The 22,843-nt window shown below is 39.2% G+C and overlaps 2 protein-coding genes across 2 annotated transcripts; both read right to left on the bottom strand.

Annotated features, from left to right (window-relative positions):
* Positions 1-12,834: 12,834 nt before the first annotated feature.
* LOC136271026 (dynein axonemal heavy chain 2-like) lies at positions 12,835-19,542 on the bottom strand. The gene is made up of 16 exons (XM_066070095.1): positions 19,534-19,542; positions 18,977-19,176; positions 18,421-18,547; positions 18,070-18,256; positions 17,508-17,713; positions 17,258-17,383; positions 16,938-17,129; positions 16,178-16,369; positions 15,851-16,035; positions 15,311-15,539; positions 15,101-15,208; positions 14,260-14,409; positions 13,847-14,023; positions 13,660-13,734; positions 13,377-13,527; positions 12,835-13,059 (listed from the first exon to the last, which is right to left on the bottom strand). Exons 1-16 carry the CDS (start codon positions 19,540-19,542, stop codon positions 12,905-12,907), a joined length of 2,469 nt encoding a protein of 822 aa, XP_065926167.1. The 3' UTR covers positions 12,835-12,904.
* LOC136270882 (dynein axonemal heavy chain 2-like) lies at positions 19,502-22,825 on the bottom strand. The gene is made up of 5 exons (XM_066069780.1): positions 22,658-22,825; positions 21,462-21,587; positions 21,004-21,219; positions 20,531-20,681; positions 19,502-19,770 (listed from the first exon to the last, which is right to left on the bottom strand). The coding sequence occupies exons 1-5, from the start codon at positions 22,808-22,810 to the stop codon at positions 19,559-19,561; spliced, it is 858 nt and encodes a 285-aa protein (XP_065925852.1). The 5' UTR covers positions 22,811-22,825; the 3' UTR covers positions 19,502-19,558.
* Between the last annotated feature and the right edge of the window lie 18 nt (positions 22,826-22,843).

Here is a 22,843-nt window from a genome sequence, read left to right as displayed (position 1 = left end):
TACTCTGACCCTGGTGATAGCTATGGAGACCCTGATGATGGGTATACTAACCCTGGTCATGAGTGTACAGACCCTGGTCATGAGCACACAGACTCTGGTGATACGTACTCTGACCCTGGTGATAGGTATTGAGACCCTGGTGATGGGTATGCTGACCCTGATTATGGGTGTACATACCCTGGTGATGGGTATACTGACCCTGGTTATGGGTGTACAGACTCTGGTGATACGCACTCTGATCCTGGTGATAGATATGAAGACCCTGGTGATGGGTATACTGACCCTGGTGATGGGTGTACATACCCTGGTGATGGGTATACTGACCCTGGTGATGGGTGTACATACCCTGGTGATGGGTATACTGACCCTGGTTATGGGTGTACAGACTCTGGTGATGGGTGTACAGACTCTGGTGATACGCACTCTGATCCTGGTGATAGATATGAAGACCCTGGTGATGGGTATACTGACCCTGGTTATGGGTGTACAGACCCGAGTGATTGGTATACTGACCCTGGTGATGGGTGAACAGACCCCGTTGTTGGGCACAAAAACTCTAGTGATGGATATAATGACCCTGGTGATAGGTATGGAGACCCTAGTGATGGGTATACTGGCCCTGGTTATGGGTGTACAGACCCTGGTGATAGGCACACAGACTCTGGTGATACGTACTCTGACCCTGGTGATAGGTATGGAGACCTTGGTGATAGGTATACTGACCCTGGTTATTGGAGTACAGACACTGGTGATGGGCACACAGACTCTGGTGATACGTACTCTGACCCTGGTGATAGGTATGGAGACCCTCGTGATGGGTATACTGACCCTGCTTATTGGAGTACAGACACTGGTGATGGGCACACAGACTCTGGTGATACGCACTCTGACCCTGGTGATAGCTATGGAGACCCTGATGATGGGTATACTAACACTGGTCATGAGTGTACAGACTCTGGTGACTGACACACGGACTCTGGTGATACGTACATTGACCCTCGAGACCCTGGTGATGGGTATACTGACCCTGGTCATGGGTGTACAGACCCTGGTGATAGGCACACAGATTCTGGTGAGACGTACTCTGACCCTGGTGATAGGTATGGAGACCCTGGTGATGGGTATACTGACCCTGGTTATGGGTGTACAGACTCTGGTGATAGGCACACAGACTCTGGTGATACGTACTCTGACCCTGGTGATAGCAATGAAGACCCTGGTGATGGGTATACTGGCCCTGGTTATGGGTGTACAGACCCTGGTGATGGGCACGCTGATTATGGTAATACGTACTCTGACCCTGGTGATAGGTATGGAGACCCGGATGATGGGCATACTGGCCCTGATTATGAGTATACAGACCCTGGTTATGGGCTCACAAACTCTGGTGATACGTACTCTGACCCTGGTGATAGCTATGGAGACCCTGATGATGGGTATACTAACCCTGGTCATGAGTGTACAGACTCTGGTGACTGACACACGGACTCTGGTGATACGTACATTGACCCTCGAGACCCTGGTGATGGGTATACTGACCCTGGTCATGGGTGTACAGACCCTGGTGATAGGCACACAGATTCTGGTGAGACGTACTCTGACCCTGGTGATAGGTATGGAGACCCTGGTGATGGGTATACTGACCCTGGTTATGGGTGTACAGACTCTGGTGATAGGCACACAGACTCTGGTGATACGTACTCTGACCCTGGTGATAGCAATGAAGACCCTGGTGATGGGTATACTGGCCCTGGTTATGGGTGTACAGACCCTGGTGATGGGCACGCTGATTCTGGTGATACGTACTCTGACCCTGGTGATAGGTATGGAGCCCCGGGTGATGGGCATACTGGCCCTGATTATGAGTATACAGACCCTGGTTATGGGCTCACAAACTCTGGTGATACGTACTCTGACCCTGGTGATAGGTATGGAGACCCTGATGATGGGTATACTGGCCCTGATTACGGGTGTACAGACTCTGGTGATGGGCACACAGACTCTGGTGATACGTACTCTGACCCTGGTGATAGGTATGGAGACCCTGGTGATGAGTATACTGGCCCTGATTATGAGTAGACAGACCCTGGTGATGGGCACACAAACTCTGGTGATACGTACTCCGACCCTGGTGATAGGTATGGAGACCCTGGTGATGGGTATACTGACCCTGGTTATGGGTGTACAGACTCTGGTGATGGACACACAGACTCTGGTAATACGTACTCTGACCCTGGTGATAGGTATGGAGACCCTGGTGATGAGTATACAGACCCTGGTGATGGGCACACAAACTCTGGTGATACGTACTCTGACCCTGGTGATAGGTATGGTAACCCTGGTGATGGGTATACTGACCCTGGTTATTGGTGTACAGACTCTGGTGATGGGTACACAGATTCTGGTGAGACGTACTCTGACCCTGGTGATAGGTATAGAGCCCCTGGTGAAGGGTATACTGGCCCTGGTTATTGGTGTACAGACTCTGGTGATGGGCACACAGATTCTGGTGATACGTACTCTGACCCTGGTGATAGGTATGGAGACCCTGGTGATGGGTATACTGGCCCTGGTTATGGGTAAACAGACAATGGTGATGGGCACACAAACTCTGGTGATACGTACTCTGACCCTGGTGATAGGTATGAAGACCTTGGTGATGGGTATACTGACCCTGGTTATGGGTGTACAGACTCTGGTGATGGGCACACAGACTCTGGTGATACGTACTCTGACCCTGGAGACCATGGTGATGGGTATACTGACCCTGGTTATGTGTATACAGACCCTGGTGATAGGTCATGGGTAGATCTACAAGGGGTCAGTGACCTGTTCACCCCAAATCCCCCCCCCCAACAAAATAGGTCCTGAGTAAAAAAAAAAAAAGGAAAATAGATTTCTCCTTTTTTCCCCTCCTAGTCTTGGATTTTTTTATTTATTTTGGACTAAGGTGTTTGTAGAACCTGGTGAAAGGAACAATGCACGAGATAATATTGGTTTACATAAAGTCTTTATACTAGCATACATGTATGTAATGAAACCATGATATTTTGTTCAGGCACCTAGCATCGTAGCAAAGTGGGTTGAGGGCAGACTCATCCAATCCTGCCTTGAAAAAAACTCCAACTCAAAAATACTTTTTAAATAATTGAAAATCCTAATCCGTGGGGGTAGGGGGCTAAGTGTACCTTTAACTTCAATTTCACAGTTTATTTCCTCTCTTTCATTTCAAATTTTACATGGTCCCAAAAATATTGGGGGGGGGGTGCAACTGTATGTTAATTTACTTTTTTATAAGTTAATTCAAAAAAAATATTTGCTGCGAGAAAACGTGTGCTGGAGGGGGGCAGTCCCGTCCCCCTGTCCCTGCCCCCATTCCAACCCCCAACCCCCCTCCGATGCTAAGTGCCTGTTGTTTTCCTGTAATTTTGATTTTGATTGTTCTCTCAATTGTTTATTTAATTTTTTGGTGTAAAATCTAATGTACATAACATTTTTATCACTTCTGATCATATTTTTCATATAAAAATCGCATTTTTAAATTACACATATATCAGTTCGAAGTTCCTCCAAATAGCTTTCGAATTTCCTCCCAATCGTTTACCGATCCCGATGGAAAGTTGGTTCACGCATGCGCACATCCTGGTTATAGTGCCTGGTTATAGGATATAAAAAGTACCCTATTCTATACCTCCGTCCATCGTACAAACGTGTAGGGGGTAAATTCGTCACTTGGTTAATTCGGTACCCAATAAACTCGTCAATGATATAATTATATGGAACTTACGAAATCGTATTAGGGCCGCAGCAGTAATTTTCATTTTTATTAATTTGTTATAACAATATATTTATATAATTTATTTTATTGTATCCTTGAATAATTTTTAAACTCTTTCAAATCTTATTTACGATTTCTAGAGGGTACGTTTGCTCCAAGATGAAATGTCATTATGTGCCTGTACGTTTTTCGTGGAGCTGGAGACACGTTTTCTCCTGGATACGTTTCTCCGGTATTCTATAGTATGTTGTCTTCGGTATATTTTTAACAAGAGGCCCATGGGCCACATCGCTCACCTGAGCAACAATGGCGAACTACATTGACTTAACACACTTTACGGTCAGACGCGACCTATCTTCCATTATTTTCTATTTTTTCCTATCTCCACAATGTGAAGATTTCCACCAAGTAATTCCATAATTATATTTTCCTGTTATAAAGTGTTCAATTGAAAATATATACTATGACTTTATTTATAAGCATTCAAATGCATTTTGCATGCTATTTAAAGGAAAATTCTAAATATTATAGCTCTAAAAATAGCCTGGTAACAAACCTTGAATTTTTTGGAATTAACAGGTTTAAATGTTAATAAATAAGGAATAATTTATCAAGGAAAATAATATAAAATTGAGGAACGTCTCGTGTGTCCTTAAATAATTATGAACTGTAAAATTTAATATTTAGCAAAGTTAAGTACCATGATAATTTTCTGACCTAAAACTCAATATTTTATGAAGGGGTAGGGGTGAAAATATATTGTGATATATTAATTATATATAACACCGGTATATTATTTCCTACAGTTTTTGCACATATGTGAACAGTATTAGCTCATTTAAGATAAAAAAAAAATCATACATTTCCGAAGACGTATATCAGTTAAAACATCAGCACCCATTGTGGGCCTACCTTATTGTGTGTAATCATAAATTGAACATTTTGAATCTACACAATTAAAGGATGCCAACATTTTATTTCATTAATATGTTGTCTTAGAGGCTATGCAATGCATATTTATTTTATATGATGAAAATAATGGAAAAGGTAGTTACCATTTACTGCAATATTTCTTGTTTGGTATATTGGTATTCATGAAAAAAAATATCGAACTTAAATTAGTGTAATTATCATTTTCCACATCTAAGTGAATATTTTTTGTTTGTTTATTTAAGATGCCAAGCTCTATGAATATACCATGCAGATGAGATACATTTCATTTTCACAGCTGATATCTCATATGTGAAAGTTAACAAAGATTGACGGACAGAGAATCGCCAGCTAGTCTGAGAAGCAGTACGCAGTGTTTGAACTCTGTGGCAAAAGTTGCTAAGGCTACATTAAAAAACTTAATTGGTCTTCTTTTAAATAATTGTTTACCTGATGTAAACTTGTGTGACGTTTCATATCCTGACTCACTTGACCGATGAAAACATTTGACTGGAAAATGTTGTCACATGATGTGTTAAAAAGCTATATATTAATTTAATGTATAGTCAGGCATACAGGTATCAGTTCTGTACTAAGGCCCATTAATTATTTCATATTCCCTCAAAAACAACAAACGGCTACAAACCAAGATGAGTTTCTGCTGCAATATTTTCTTTAAAATAATGATAATGCACGGATATCCTCATAATTATAATGTGTCAGAACTGTTAAAAAGAAGTTTTTATTTACTCGTTTGAAAAATACCAAAATTGTTGCAGATTTCAAATAATTTATCAAATGAGAAAGGACCCCAGAAAGTAGTTATAGCACATCATCCTTTTGATTTTTCTGTACACAAGTATATAATGTTTACCAAGACAATTCCAATGATCAACAAACATTTCAGCGTCAGTCGTAGAATGATAGGCAACTTTTAAAAACTTATCCAATTTGTTAAATTTCATTTTATTTCATGCATTCATACATTATATAGATAAATGTTTTGTAATTGAGTTAGCCAGGTGACACAAAATCAGTTTATGCACTGTGTATTTTGGAGAAATTAGTCCTACCCTATGACCCAATTACAACAGTTTTTAGTTTTGAAGATAACTGTAAACAAACGGTTTTGCATTAATTTGGCAGAGTTATTAAATAATTACAAGTTACCTTCTTATTGTAGTATCATCAAGAAATGTAATGATTATCGATTGTAATTTTCAATGCACGGTATTATAGCATTGAATGATTTATTTTTGACGTCGTCGTGTCAATAACTGCCGTCAGGTGAGCAGACAAATTGAAGAACGCGCGTTAGCGCGTTATGATAATTTGTTTGCTCACCTGACGGCAGTTATTGACACGACGACGTCAAAAATAAATCATTTAATGCTTATATTTACATTCCCTTACTGAAGAAATCAATTGTTTACTTAAATAAATCGATATAAAGTGCAGATCACGGAGGGAGTGAGTAAGTAACAGAAAGAACAGCTGTTTTGCAAAACCGGTTCAAACTGGTTTTCACATAGACTGTTGAGATGTGATCGACGAGCATGAAAATATAATCCATGATAAATAACTCTTGAAATGTTGTTTTTAACAATAAAGTCAACTTTTTTGTTGAATAATTATAAAACATGGTGTTTTGACAACATTCATGCAATGCATTTTTAACAGATAACATAGGAATCACTGTTTGAGAACTACTTATGTAAATTACTCGTAAATTCATACGCAGTGAATAGGTGTTGCATTTAGAGGCATTTAAACATCACGGAATTTAATGGAAAAACACAGTAGAATGTAAATATATGTGTTTGCATCACCCGTATTTATAACCTCTAAAGATAAGACAGTCGCGGGTGATTCATCACAACAGGGTTTAACTGAGGCTGTGAAAACGTCTTTTCAAATTCATAAACATCTTTTTATTGTCTTTGAATTTAATTTACACGATTATGAACTCGGAATACATGGCTACTTCAAATTCTCTTTCGGAGGAAATTCCGGCGAAGTTACCGATCAAAAATCGATTATTTCAATCAAAGTCGCTCCCTTGTTTGATTTTTATTGACACAATTAGAATCTAATAAACAATAAAAACAGAGGGAAATGCACTTAAGTACGTTCTAAATGCATCAGATTTTATCATTTTCGCAGGTTAACAATCAACTGCCTATTTACCGAAGTTTATGTTCCAAATACATGGCGACTGTTTCCCAAGTTAAAAAGCAAAATGAAACGAAAAATTCAAAACAAGCTAAAACCACCCTCACAAGTGAAAATGACAACGCGTTGAAATATTTAACCTCCATTTACTTCACAATAATCGGCACCAATGTTATTTCCATGTTTCATAGATTATATTTCGCACGTGAACTGTTGCACAACAAACTGCCAGCTTCAAACAAAGAACCTCGATCGTTTTCGAGATGCGGTAGACTGGCGATGCCTGTCATAAGACCAGTCTATCGCAATGAATTGCCAGTCTACGATATATGGAATAACGAGCCATTCTTTATTAGTATTTTCGCAATTATCTCAAATTTGGAACAGAATTCGCGTATAATTTTTGCAATTTATATTTTCCTTTCCCTAAGGATGATTTATGCTAAATTACGTCAAGATTAGCTCAGTAGTTCTTGAGAAGAAGATTTTTTAAAATGCACCCCCCCCCCCTTTTTTACAGTTTCGAGGTAATACACCCTGGCCTTTTATTTTTGCAATTTATATTCACCTTCTTATAAGGACGATTTGTGCCAAATTTGGTTAAATTTGGCCAAGTGGTTTTAGAGAAGAAGATCAAAATGTAACAAGTTTACAGACGGACAGACAGACGGACAGACAGACGGACGGACAGACGGACGACGGACAACGGGTGTTTAGAAAAGCTCACTTGAGCTTTCAGCTCAGATGAGCTAAAAATCTATAAAATGTTTTTTTGGGGGGTTTTTTTTTGGTGATGATGGATATGATATAGGTAGCAAAATTGCAGAGAAAATATATAACTCGTCATATATTTATATTTTTACCCCCACCGAGTATGATTCCTTCCATTTTTTACAGAAATTGATTGTAGTTTATAGCTCTGGAAAAACTGACAGGACTGAAATCACCGTTTATCAATTGGTCAAAACCTTCAACTAACTATTTAGAACACGAGGCCCATGGGCCACATCGCTCACCTGAGGAACAATAGGTATGATAAAATCAGCTTAATTGAGTCATAATACAAACTATCTGATCATGATTTTCACAACTTTGAATCTACACGACCTGAGGATGCTTCCACACAAGTTTCAGCTTTCCTGGCTGATTAGTTTCTGAGAAGAAGATTTTTAAAGATTTACTCTATATATTCCTATGTTAAACTTCAACCCCCATTGTGGCCCCACCCTACCCCGGGGGTCATGATTTTCACAACTTTGAATCTACACTACCTGAAGATGCTTTCACACAAGTTTCAGCTTTCCTGGTCTTATGGTTCATGCGAAGAAGATTTTTGAAAATTTCTCGAAAATTATCATAAATTCCTAATTATCTCCCTTTACAAATAGGCGTGGTCCTTAATTTTCACAACTTTGAATCCCCTTAGGCTAAGGATGCTTTGGGCCAAGTTTGGTTGAAATTGGCCCAGTGGTTCTTGAGATGTTGAAAATGTGAAAAGTTTACAGACAGACGGACGGACAGACAGACGGACGGGCGACAGACAAAATGTGATCAGAATAGCTCACTTGAGCTTTCAGCTCGGTGAGCTAAAAATCACGGAATGCACAAAAAAATATTGACGATATGTCATAATTTTTCTGTTTCTTTTATCTAATGTACTTATGACTAGTACATTAAAAATGATGTAGTTAATTTTATTTTTTTAATGATCAATTTATTTAATTGTTAAAAAAGATGTAAATATATGGCACGGTACGCCAGAGGTTCGAGTCGCGGTTGAGACTTGACTTTCCACAATCTGTTACAAATATCGCCCAAGGTACAATTCCCAAGGTCACTCCCTAGGAACACGTTTCACAACTTTTCCCTAACTCGTAGAATTCTACTCGTAAATTCGAGGACGAATTTCTACCAGAGAGTATGTGACAGGGTTAACAGGTGTGTGACTTTCAATCAATAATCGGGTCTCTACATCTCAGTGGTTAGAGCGCTGGCACGGTATGCCAGAGGCCCTGGGTTCGAGTCCTGGTTGAGACTTGACTTTTCACAACCTGTTACATATATACAACATTGGTTATCGGTTCTAGCTGTCACCAGATGTGGTCAGAAACGCTGTCACATAAATCATATGATTGGTCAGAATCCAGGTCATTACATTGTCACCTTCTACAGAAAAATGAAACAAAAGTATGAGATTCTTTATAATTCAACAAGTTTAATAGATTCAATAAATAAATGTTCAAAAATAAAACAATGGAATGTTAATACACAGACGGACGGACAGACGGACGACGGACAACGGGTGATCAGAAAAGCTCACTTGAGCTTTCAGCTCAGATGAGCTAAAAATCTATAAAATGTTTTTTTTGGGGTTTTTTTTGGTGATGATGGATATGATATAGGTAGCAAAATTGCAGAGAAAATATATAACTCGTCATATATTTATATTTTTACCCCCACCGAGTATGATTCCTTCCATTTTTTTACAGAAATTGATTGTAGTTTATAGCTCTGGAAAAACTGACAGGACTGAAATCACCGTTTATCGATTGGTCAAAACCTTCAACTAACTATTTAGAACACGAGGCCCATGGGCCACATCGCTCACCTGAGGAACAATAGGTATGATAAAATCAGCTTAATGGAATCATAATACAAACTATCTGATCATGATTTTCACAACTTTGAATCTACACGACCTGAGGATGCTTCCACACAAGTTTCAGCTTTCCTGGCTGATTAGTTTCTGAGAAGAAGATTTTTAAAGATTTACTCTATATATTCCTATGTTAAACTTCAACCCCCATTGTGGCCCCACCCTACCCCGGGGGTCATGATTTTCACAACTTTGAATCTACACTACCTGAAGATGCTTTCACACAAGTTTCAGCTTTCCTGGTCTTATGGTTCATGCGAAGAAGATTTTTGAAAATTTCTCGAAAATTATCATAAATTCCTAATTATCTCCCTTTACAAATAGGCGTGGTCCTTAATTTTCACAACTTTGAATCCCCTTAGGCTAAGGATGCTTTGGGCCAAGTTTGGTTGAAATTGGCCCAGTGGTTCTTGAGATGTTGAAAATGTGAAAAGTTTACAGACAGACGGACGGACAGACAGACGGACGGGCGACAGACAAAATGTGATCAGAATAGCTCACTTGAGCTTTCAGCTCGGTGAGCTAAAAATCACGGAATGCACAAAAAAATATTGACGATATGTCATAATTTTTCTGTTTCTTTTATCTAATGTACTTATGACATGTACATTAAAAATGATGTAGTTAATTTTATTTTTTTAATGATCAATTTATTTAATTGTTAAAAAAGATGTAAATATATGGCACGGTACGCCAGAGGTTCGAGTCGCGGTTGAGACTTGACTTTCCACAATCTGTTACAAATATCGCCCAAGGTACAATTCCCAAGGTCACTCCCTAGGAACACGTTTCACAACTTTTCCCTAACTCGTAGAATTCTACTCGTAAATTCGAGGACGAATTTCTACCAGAGAGTATGTGACAGGGTTAACAGGTGTGTGACTTTCAATCAATAATCGGGTCTCTACATCTCAGTGGTTAGAGCGCTGGCACGGTATGCCAGAGGCCCTGGGTTCGAGTCCTGGTTGAGACTTGACTTTTCACAACCTGTTACATATATACAACATTGGTTATCGGTACTAGCTGTCACCAGATGTGGTCAGAAACGCTGTCACATAAATCATATGATTGGTCAGAATCCAGGTCATTACATTGTCACCTTCTACAGAAAAATGAAACAAAAGTATGAGATTCTTTATAATTCAACAAGTTTAATAGATTCAATAAATTAATGTTCAAAAATAAAACAATGGAATGTTAATACACAGACGGACGGACAGACGGACGACGGACAACGGGTGATCAGAAAAGCTCACTTGAGCTTTCAGCTCAGATGAGCTAAAAATCTATAAAATGTTTTTTTTGGGGGTTTTTTTGGTGATGATGGATATGATATAGGTAGCAAAATTGCAGAGAAAATATATAACTCGTCATATATTTATATTTTTACCCCCACCGAGTATGATTCCTTCCATTTTTTTACAGAAATTGATTGTAGTTTATAGCTCTGGAAAAACTGACAGGACTGAAATCACCGTTTATCAATTGGTCAAAACCTTCAACTAACTATTTAGAACACGAGGCCCATGGGCCACATCGCTCACCTGAGGAACAATAGGTATGATAAAATCAGCTTAATGGAATCATAATACAAACTATCTGATCATGATTTTCACAACTTTGAATCTACACGACCTGAGGATGCTTCCACACAAGTTTCAGCTTTCCTGGCTGATTAGTTTCTGAGAAGAAGATTTTTAAAGATTTACTCTATATATTCCTATGTTAAACTTCAACCCCCATTGTGGCCCCACCCTACCCCGGGGGTCATGATTTTCACAACTTTGAATCTACACTACCTGAAGATGCTTTCACACAAGTTTCAGCTTTCCTGGTCTTATGGTTCATGCGAAGAAGATTTTTGAAAATTTCTCGAAAATTATCATAAATTCCTAATTATCTCCCTTTACAAATAGGCGTGGTCCTTAATTTTCACAACTTTGAATCCCCTTAGGCTAAGGATGCTTTGGGCCAAGTTTGGTTGAAATTGGCCCAGTGGTTCTTGAGATGTTGAAAATGTGAAAAGTTTACAGACAGACGGACGGACAGACAGACGGACGGGCGACAGACAAAATGTGATCAGAATAGCTCACTTGAGCTTTCAGCTCGGTGAGCTAAAAATCACGGAATGCACAAAAAAATATTGACGATATGTCATAATTTTTCTGTTTCTTTTATCTAATGTACTTATGACATGTACATTAAAAATGATGTAGTTAATTTTATTTTTTTAATGATCAATTTATTTAATTGTTAAAAAAGATGTAAATATATGGCACGGTACGCCAGAGGTTCGAGTCGCGGTTGAGACTTGACTTTCCACAATCTGTTACAAATATCGCCCAAGGTACAATTCCCAAGGTCACTCCCTAGGAACACGTTTCACAACTTTTCCCTAACTCGTAGAATTCTACTCGTAAATTCGAGGACGAATTTCTACCAGAGAGTATGTGACAGGGTTAACAGGTGTGTGACTTTCAATCAATAATCGGGTCTCTACATCTCAGTGGTTAGAGCGCTGGCACGGTATGCCAGAGGCCCTGGGTTCGAGTCCTGGTTGAGACTTGACTTTTCACAACCTGTTACATATATACAACATTGGTTATCAGTACTAGCTGTCACCAGATGTGGTCAGAAACGCTGTCACATAAATCATATGATTGGTCAGAATCCAGGTCATTACATTGTCACCTTCTACAGAAAAATGAAACAAAAGTATGAGATTCTTTATAATTCAACAAGTTTAATAGATTCAATAAATTAATGTTCAAAAATAAAACAATGGAATGTTAATACCATGATAGATGAAACAACACAAAGAGATGAGTTTTTATGCACACAAAAAAAACCCTATAACTATTCATAGAACAAGTTGCACAATTATCAATATAGTTGATATCACAAAAATAAGAGCACTGCTTTGTCAGCTGTGTGTGGTGTACAAACTTGCAGAAAACCAATATAAATAATTATAGAAGTATTTGCACAATCATTCCTCATTATAATTGATATCACAAAAATAAAAGCACTGGTTTCTCAGCTGAGTGTGAGTGGTGTACAAGTCAATTCACAGATCTATCAAAAGTCACACAAGATTCTTGTCTTGACAATATAGTATTATATTCGTATTTGGATCCTTCTAAACTATCTTGGATATCACAGAAATCTCATTACATGGGTTATACATGTAAGTACACAGAATCACTTAGAGATGAAGTTTTACACACAGATAGTTAGAGATCACAGAACTAGGTAGTCTTCAGGGATTCAATGTTTTCAGATTTATTTTTCCCACACAAAAATAGAAGACAAATTTAACAGAAAGGAAGATCTCTCCATTTCATAACAGGGAGATGTTATTGTCAGAGTTAGTAGTCCAGACTCATCAGCAGGGCGGTTCCCCTCTTGACCCAGTGGTCCGGTGATTTCTCTCCCGCCTTAAGCTCCACGGCCACCACAAAGGAGGGTCTGCCCATGCCTCCCGCACGGTTGGGGTAGTAGTAGCAGGGGGCCATGTACATTCCTGTTGACACAAAAAAACATTGGTCATTACGACTCTACAGCATGATATAGTCAATCTGTATATGGATTGATTTTTACAGATACATGTATTATCAATTTTGGCATACTGTAATTAAATTCAGTCTTTATTTCACGCAAGTACGCGTGTACTTAATTCCGTGATTCTGCTGTTTCGCATCAAATTGCGAGAATATTAAATTGCAAACACTTATTTTTTTGTTTTAATTTCATATACACCTGTAGTTCAACACTGTTTGAAATATTAATTCCTCGCGTTTAATAAGGAATTTACAGTATTTAATCATTGGAGAGACGAACCTTTAGCAACTTTCTTCTTGTTTTCAACGGGCTTGAAGTGGATGGTGGGCATCAGACACACCAGCTGCATGGGGTTAGCCTCCACCAAAATAGAGTTCTTCTTCTCCCAACCCGCTCCCTGCAGGAACAGGCCTTTGATGTACACACCGTCCTGAAAGTCAAACAAGCCCTTTATGACGAATACTGTATAATTGTAGTGTAAGCACAGCATATAATGAATACTGTAAATGTACAAAATTAAATTAAATTAATGCTATATACTTATATAAACATTGGGGGTTACCTTGGGTGGTCCGGTAATGTTGGAGTCATCTACCGTCATCACACTGAATTCCCACGACAACGAGTCCACGGATACCTATAAAACACACAATGTCAAATGAATAATAAGATAATGTTATTTATAAAAATTATTTAAAACTAAGCTTTCATTGATTCCTACAACAGTGACATAGAAATGTACAACTTACGCTGTTCATACGAGCAGAGGTCTGAAGAACAGCGGTCAGGAATCCCGTGGGGAATGTGAACCCAGACATCCAGAATATGGTTGGGGGGTGGGCGGTCAGGGCCCACTTCTCAAACTGCTCCACTCTCTGTACCAGGTCTCTGGTCCAGACCGCCAAGGGCTTCAGTGAGGGGTACGCCTACAAAACATGTAATACATCAAATATGGGACAAATAGAGACTCAATGCTGTTGATTGTAACTTGACAAACGGGGTCTTCTGTAAGGGGTACATGTAAGTCTACAAACAATACCATTAGGGGGGTATCAACTAACAAATTATTTTATTCAACATCCAAGAAGTCTTTATAATTGACACACTTTGAACTGTTTGACAGTGTAAATGTAACACTGAATGTTGTAGAGAGAGGACGTACCCTTAACCAGGACGGGGGGACATTGCCGTCAAAGATACACTGGAATATGTTCTCCAGTTCCACAGTCATCACCACCAGACCCTGGATACCTTTCTCCAGGTCGGTCAGCGAGCGACGAATCTCCTCCATCAGGGCATTGTACCGCTGAATCTGTATATAAAACAAAGTCACAGTCAGTTAACTTTTAGATTCAAGGAGAGAGAGAGAATCTCCATCAGGGCATTGTATCACTGTATTAGTATACATGTATTAAGGTGGCTCACTACATTGTGAAATATTTTCTCAAATCAGCGGGAAATTACTTGATTATGATAGATATCATAATGGATAAGAAGTATTCAAGTCTAATTGTGTGCAATTTTGGATTAAATAATTACATTTTCCAAAATTTAATTCAGTTAACATGAATGAAAGCGCCATGTGTATTCGAACTCATGATCTGCGGTTCTGAAGCCCAATACTTTATCCACTGAGCTACGACGATATATAACCCAATCGAAATATATAAACAGTTTAACAAAACATTTAAATCGCCATTTTGTGACGTAGTGTCTTAAAAATTATTAGTGTAGGTGTAGTGAGGTAAGTTACACAAAGTCAGTTATAGATTTAAGGGTTGAGAGAGAAAGAGAGAGAGAATCTCCTCAATCAGGGCATTGTTCTATTAAATCTGCACAGAGTCAGTTAGTTTACTCAGCAATAAGGAGAGAGAGAAAGAGAAAGACATACAAAGAAAGAGAAAGAGAGAGTGATGGAGCTAGAGAGACAGTAAGATATCAAAAGAAACACAAATAGATTGACAGATGGACAGACAGACAGACGTCACATGTGTAACACCCACCTCTTGAAGCAGCACCACATTCAATGGTGACGGATCGACAGACAGGATTTTAGCCGTGTTGTCGTAGTCGATGTTCTCTTTGAAGATGTTGGCTGCTAGATCTAGGACCTGTAGTAATACATAGGAAGCAATCAGAAATACATGTCAAACAGTGTCATTGATTTAACATATATAGTGTAGGTTAAAGTCTGACAATGGCCTTATCCTTGCATTTTTCCTCAAATCTAAACCTGACCCGCTGGCAGCAGAGATCTGGGGCTGTAGGGACAGCAGCGTGTTGAACAACATCCTGGTCTCCTGAATCTGGGACTGGATGTCCGCATTGGGGTGCTGACCGAACGCCTCTGGGGGGTCCACATTGGGCAGCATGCTGACATACTCCTTGTAGGAGGACAGGGGGCCGTCCTTGGGCACGTAGTACGTCGGCACAGAGGACACTCTGGATAAGAATAAATAAAACAAATAAATGACTTTTTACCAGTACTTTGGTTTAATTATATATTACTTAAGAAATTCTTAAATTATTCAACAGTTTTATACTTCTTTTTTTTAAGAAGTAACACTGGGAAAATTCTTTTGATTTTTAGTCCTGTTCCATCAAAAATCTTAATATTAACGAAATAAAATTGAAATCTATCTTCATCTTATTATTTCATACAAAAAGCGAAAATATTTATCTAGAATTAACAGACAGAGATAAAGATCCATTAATACTAGTATCAGAGCAGTCTTAAAGTAGATATAACCTACTTGTAGAAAGGCACACTGAGGACCTGGTCTTGGAACAAATCGGAGACGTAAGTCATCAACAGTCGCCGATCCCAGTCATCCGTGACGTGACCACCGTAGCTGATTCCAGCAATCAGGTATTTCAGGGCCTCCCATGGGGTTTCCTCATACTCGTCCAGGTAAATACTCAGAATGCTCTCCGATACCTGGGCAATATTGTCAACAATCAGTAGTTAGTATAGGACCTTTGTTAATTTTGTCAAATCCAACAAAAATGGCAACAAATACAACGACAAGAAAATATTTGGAGTTATAAACCAATTCAGAAAAGTGGTCCCCTTTCTATACCTCAAAGTCTGAATCGTTGAACTCGTAGGCGATGTTCCATCCAAGCATCAGGAACTTACGTCGCTCGAGCAGCACAGAGTGGAAGAAGCAGAGCGAGAAGAGCAGCTTCCTGTACTTGTCCTGTTTGGTGCAGCGCTGGAACTGAGGCTCCGTGATAAGGTTGTACAGACGCTTCATGTTGGCCTTCAGTCCCTGTAACAAAAACATTTAATTGATTTTTTATAATTTTTGTACATGGCATACATTATAATTGTATTTTTAAGCCAACATTCATTATTTGTCTAACCAACTATGAAAATTTTTGTAAGACAAATATTTAGACTTAGATCAGCTTGCCGAGAAATTATCACCCACCCACTAATCTTTCTTGCCTGATCAATTTTGATTGACAGTCTTCCCCAAGACTTTTCATTGCCCTACCTATGGTGAGTTGTTGTTTGCCCCTCCCTAGATTTCTGGTAACTTTTTTGCCCCTCCCGACTCTAATGTTTTGATTGCTTTACCTTTTGTGGCTCTGTAATCATCTTTATTTATTGCCCTTCCCCACCCAAGACTTTTCATTGCCCTACCATCAGTGGTTTTTGTTTGCCCCTCCCCTTCCCAAACTTTTGAATGCTTTACCTTTTGTGGTTTTGCAATCCTCTTTATTAAAATTGTATTGCCCCTCCCCTCTTTAGAGTTTTGATTGCTTTGCATTTGGTGGTTCTGTAATCATCTCTATTTATTGCCCCTCCCCACCAAAGACTTTTGTTTGTTTTACCTTTGGTGGTTCTGTGGTCATTTTGATGCCGGTCTGTAGGATGGAGATGGGGAAGTCGGGGTGGGGGCTGCTACTGAGCCACAGGCGGAACTCTGGGTGGGGGTCCTCCACCTGTAGCTGCTCCACCAACTTGTCCAGCTGGGGCATCCAACTCAGCGACAGATGACAGTTGGCCAGGAACACCCAGTTACCCTGAAACAATCAGACAAGTGAAACAGTAACCCATATTGAACTAACAGTCATATGACAGATGGCCAAAATTACCCAGATGTTGCGACCCAAAAAAGGTTTTGGAAAAATGACACACAAAATGGTCCTACCTCTCTCACGCCCTGTTTGATCATCCTGGTTGCTATGGGAGCCTGTCCTTGCCCCAGGGAGAGGGAATAGAACCTCTGGGCCATCCCACTGGACTCAGACCGCTGGATCAGGGAACTTGTAGGGTCCTGTACAAATACAAATAAATAACCAGGTTATTGAGTATAGAATTGTTAATTTTGTAAAATCCCTTATACTTTCAATGTAACACTTTGTTACAAGAATATCCTACAGCCCAGGACAGATACTGACCACTCCTGGGGACAGGACAAATATGAGGGGTGTCCTAGTTGTGGAGTCCTCCACCACCTGCTGCATGTCAAGGACAGGTGGCTCTGTGAACTTTGACCCCAGGTTGTTGATGATGAAGGAGGTGGCACAGAAGGAGACTCGGTCAGGACGCAGGGAACGGACCAGTAACATCCTCTGTAGCTCTTTACACGCATTGTCCCATTCACCTGTGATTAAAGACAGAGGTAAAGAGACTAATTACATCACCTGTTACTTTATAAACATTCATAGAGGAAAGGCTTAATTTCTCTAACTTCCATATCTAGAAATTGAATCTAGAGGATCACAGTGCCACTTGTACAATAATAATATTCTTACTTCCAGGTGCAAGGATTATTGAGATCTCACACTTATGCAAGATATATCATATACAACTTTAAGTTTTCGTATATGCCTTGTAAACTGCTTATGCAGAGAATATAAATTGCTTTTCAAATGTCATCCCTGTATAAGGCTGTTACAGTAACTTATTATATAGAACCAGTACCTACCATTCCTAACAGTGACTACAAACAGTACAGACCTGGTAGGGGGGCGGTCTCTGGCTGGGCCGCAGTGTACCAGATGTTCCAGTCACGGGGGTACTGCTCGAAGGAGGTGATGATGCCGTGGAAGTTGGTCAGCTTCTCCAGCTCTGTGATGTTGTCCCAGGCCACGTCTCCCAGCCATCCCGAGCACGGGTTGTCCATCTGGTTCTCACGGTCCAGTACCTGGGGACAGAGTCAGAGGTCAGGGGTCAAACAGTGACCTAGAAACACTGCATTAACATCATATGACCAAAATGCTTAATACTGAACCCACGAAAATCTCTCTTGAAGTTCCCAAAATTATTTTACAACAAACACATTTTTCAATAATACTCTTGGATACTGACCACTCCTCCACGCAGGAAGAAGTTGTACTCGTCCATGTTGATTTTGCTGGCTGCCTCCAGGATCTTGGCGCACATTTGGAAGGAGAAGAGCAGCTTGTGTCGCTCAAACAGACCGCGACAGGTGTACCTATATCACACAATTATCACAATTTATTGTCCAATGTTTTTTTTGCATTCTAATTCATTATGAAGCAATAAATAGGAAAATATATCTTAAATTTTGTTGTAACAATAAACGTACCAAAAAATATTTGTCACTTTTTAAGACTAATTCTAAAATTTGGCACCATCATTGACAGATAGCAAATCAAATAAGCTATTACCGGTATATAAAAAAAGCTTCCATGGGAAAAAAACTTAAAGTAAAGCATTAGGCACGATGGGTAAAAGAAGTGTGACTTGATGTGTAGAGAAACATGGCATGATAGGTAATGAAACATTGCATGATGGGTAGAGAAACATGGCATGATGGGAAGAGAAACATGGCATGATGGGTAGACAAACATGGCATCATGGGAAAAAAAATGGCATCATGGGTAGAGACATGTAGCGTTACCTGTAAACAGCGTAGGTGTGGTACTCATTCAGGTTCTGAATTCTCTCCTCCAGTTTGGAACTCCTCTGACTCTTCTCAATGGACATGATGAACAGTTCTATGTAGGCATCAAGAGAGAACTGGTACATGGGATCTATGCGGCCCATGTCATTCAGGACAAAGAACAAGATGGACGCTCTCTGAGCAGACGGTCTGTAGCCCTGCAGGCAGAAAACAAAATTAATGCTACAGAATCTCTATCAAATTAAATTGAAATCACATCTAAAGACAATTAGAAATGTACAGATTTTTTTTCATCATACATTTTATAAAATCCAATTTTCAGTGCATAAAATCACTACGTACACTTTATCTCATTGATAAATTACATGTATGTACGCATTATCTCATGGATAAATTACATGTATGTACGCATTATCTCGTGGATAAATTATGTACACTTTATCTCGTGGATAAATTACATGTACCGGGTACATTACACCATCTAATTCCTTATTGTAAATTAATCAAGACACCTTACCTTAGTGTGGAATCAAACACAGACAATATTACAATACATCATCCATATTCCTCACTGTACAATCAATCAAACACAGACAATATTACTAGACAAATAGACAGAGAGAGACAGAGAGAGACAGTACCTTGCTCTTTGACAGCAAAGTTGACAATGGTGGACTTGGTGGAGATCTCGGGCGTGTAGTGGGGGTTACTCAGCTTAGTGGTGATGTAGAATCGGAACTCTGGGTTGTACTCAATCTCTTTGTCTCCCAGCTTTATCATGTAAGCTCCACCTACAAACATACAAACAAACAAATTCTCAACTCAGAAAAAATTCAAATAGTATAGAAATATAGCTCCAATGGTAGGAAAATTCTCATCTTATCAGTTTATAGCTTCTTAAGTGCCTTAAGTACAGAATAACTATCTAAAACTATTGAAGTCTCTAATTATTTTGACCAGTGACTCCTATAAGGAGGTTCCTAACTATTTTATCAGTGACTCATATCGTGAGGTCCTTACCCATCTTTATCAGCGACTTGAATTGGGAGATCAATATATTTACTCATCAGTGACTTGTTCATGGAGGTTTCAACCTATTCTGACTTGTACAATGAGGTCCATACTTATTTTAATCAGTAATACAATTAAGTTCAAAAGGTCCCTTCAAATATTCCTCAGACACTTGTATAAGTTAAGGAGGTCCAAATCTTTTCTCACCAATGACTTGTATGATGTTCCTACCTATTCCTATGTGACTTGTATAGGAAGGACCTATCTATTCCCATCAGTGACTTGTGCAAGATAAGGAGGGCCCTACTTATCAGTGACTTGTATAAGGAGATCCTGTTTTATAAGTTATTGAGGTCCTACCTATTCTCATCAGTGACTTGTTTGAGAAGTTATTGAGGTCCCTACTTATTTTCATCAGAGACTTGTTTAACAAGTTTTTGAGTTCCCTACCTATTCTCATCAGAGACTTGTTTAACAAGTTTTTGAGTTCCCTACCTATTCTCATCAGAGACTTGTTTGATACGTTTTTGAGTTCCCTACCTATCCTCATCAGAGAATTGTTCAGCACTGGATCCAGGGAAGGATCCAGTTTTTCCTGTACGTTCTGCAAGACGACTGGCAGACCAAACTGGATGGCGGACTCCAGAGTCCTCATGTAATCCGACTGCTGCAAGTCTATCACTTTGAGGCCCTAGACAGACACAGAATAGCAAGTGATCAGCACAATGGATCAAACAAATTAGTTCTTGAGAGAAAAGTTAAATATTATGATCAGGTGAACAGACAAAAGACTAAAATCAGAATGTTATAATAGATAATATGCAATTGTAAACATAGTTGTTTACACTAGTCATTTAATCATTGTGAAGAGTGTTAATAATCATATGAACAAGAAAACAAATTGAAAGTAAAGTTAACACAGAAATGTTATGGTTTACCAAAGTATACCAGGAATGATTCAAATACTGATAAGATTTTTACAGTACATGCTTTCAGAGAGAGAGCTGACTTACTCGTGAGGCCTCCATGTTCTTGATCCACTTGATGGCCCGACCTTGTGGGTCCACCATCAGGGGCCACCGATTGGATGAGGTCACGATGACTCCATTCTCCGTGGAGAAGGCATCGCTAGGCAACCCCTGGATGTTCCAGTCCCTGACCTGGGTCGGCTTGGCCATGAACTCACAGAAATTGAAGTTTGGTGCACAGGGAATTCCCAGCTTACGAACCTGTCAATTACAACAATTCTATCATTGTAAAATGCAAAATATAGGACTAGCAGGTTCAAAACCAGGTTAAACCTGCCTCAAAGTTCTATGCATTTAATTGCAACCTTCATATGAAAACAATTATCATCAATAAACACTTAACACAAAAATTTAAGTCAAATTTCCATAAATGTTGACAAAAATGTCCTCAAATCAGCTTCATCCAGATCTTGAATTCACTGTTTACAATTTTCACACAGTACCTCCTCAATCCACTTCTTCTGGACCAGTTCGTCTCTGTAGTTGGACAAGAAGGGCCCCATGTAGGACATGAAGGCAGCGGCCATTAGGCAGTCTCCAGAGAGGTAGCCCATTCTCTCCTCCAGATCCTAAAGAGTTATACAAATTCCAGATTAGTTAAGGTACAAAATATATCAACATAACCTTCTATATATTAAACCTACAAATGACATAAGCTTAAAGAAGACAGTGGTACATAGTAAGGCAGACCAGTTGATTACAATGGTAGATAGATAGACTGGTAGATTAATTGATAAACTGATACATATAGTTAGTCACAGACCAGTTGATACAATGGTAGATAGATAGACTGGTAGATTGATTGATAAACTGATACATATAGTTAGTCACAGACCAGTTGATACAATGGTAGATAGATAGCCTGGTAGATTGATTGATAAACTGATAAATATAGTTAGTCACAGACCAGTTGATTCAATGATAGATAGATAGACTGGTAGATTGATTGATAAACTGATACATATAGTTAGTCACAGACCAGTTAATACAATGATAGATAGATAGACTGGTAGATTGATTGATAAACTGATACATATAGTTAGTCACAGACCAGTGGATACAATGGTATATAGATAGACTGGTAGATTGATTGATAAACTGATACATATAGTTAGTCACAGACCAGTGGATACAATGGTATATAGATAGACTGGTAGATTGATTGATAAACTGATACATATAGTTAGTCACAGACCAGTGGATACAATGGTATATAGATAGACTGGTAGATTGATTGATAAACTGATACATATAGTTAGTCACAGACCAGTTAATACAATGATAGATAGATAGACTGGTAGATTGATTGATAAACTGATACATATAGTTAGTCACAGACCAGTGGATACAATGGTAGATAGATAGACTGGTAGATTGATTGATAAACTGATACATATAGTTAGTCACAGACCAGTTAATACAATGGTAGATAGATAGACTGGTAGATTGATTGATAAACTGATACATGTACATATAGTTAGTCACAGACCAGTTAATACAATGGTAGATAGATAGACTGGTAGATTGATTGATAAACTGATACATATAGTTAGCAACAGATCATTGAAACAGATCCACCAGTATATACAGTGGTATACAGTGGTACACAGAATGGTAGACAGACTACTAGTGGCGTTACCTTGACAGTCTCCTGCCAGCGCTCCTTCTCGCCGGCGAGTCCAGACATGAGTTTGGTGGCTCGTTCCAACATGAGCTCAGTGTACTCAGCCTTCCTCTTGAGCTCCTCCTTCTGAGCAAGCTTCTCGTCATACTGCTGCTTCAACTCAGCCATCTTAGCTTCAACCTGTTAATAATTCAAATTCCT

This window comes from Magallana gigas, chromosome 8 (assembly GCF_963853765.1).
Source record: "Magallana gigas chromosome 8, xbMagGiga1.1, whole genome shotgun sequence".
NCBI classification, from domain to species: domain Eukaryota; kingdom Metazoa; phylum Mollusca; class Bivalvia; order Ostreida; family Ostreidae; genus Magallana; species Magallana gigas.
This window is presented reverse-complemented; position numbering and strand designations above follow the sequence as displayed.

Bases quoted from the DNA above. Each gene is read 5' to 3' on its own strand.
- LOC136271026 (XM_066070095.1), bottom strand. The intron at 18,548-18,976 runs GTAACGCTACAT...TGTGTGATATAG, and splicing joins CACACCTACGCTGTTTACAG to GTACACCTGTCGCGGTCTGT. The intron at 15,540-15,850 runs GTAGGTTATATC...ATTCTTATCCAG, and splicing joins CTCAGTGTGCCTTTCTACAA to AGTGTCCTCTGTGCCGACGT.
- LOC136270882 (XM_066069780.1), bottom strand. From the start codon at position 22,810: ATGGCTGAGTTGAAGCAGCAGTATGACGAGAAGCTTGCTCAGAAGGAG. The intron at 21,220-21,461 runs GTACTGTGTGAA...TGTAATTGACAG, and splicing joins AGAAGAAGTGGATTGAGGAG to GTTCGTAAGCTGGGAATTCC. The intron at 19,771-20,530 runs GTAGGGAACTCA...GTATGTTTGTAG, and splicing joins CAATTCTCTGATGAGGATAG to GTGGAGCTTACATGATAAAG.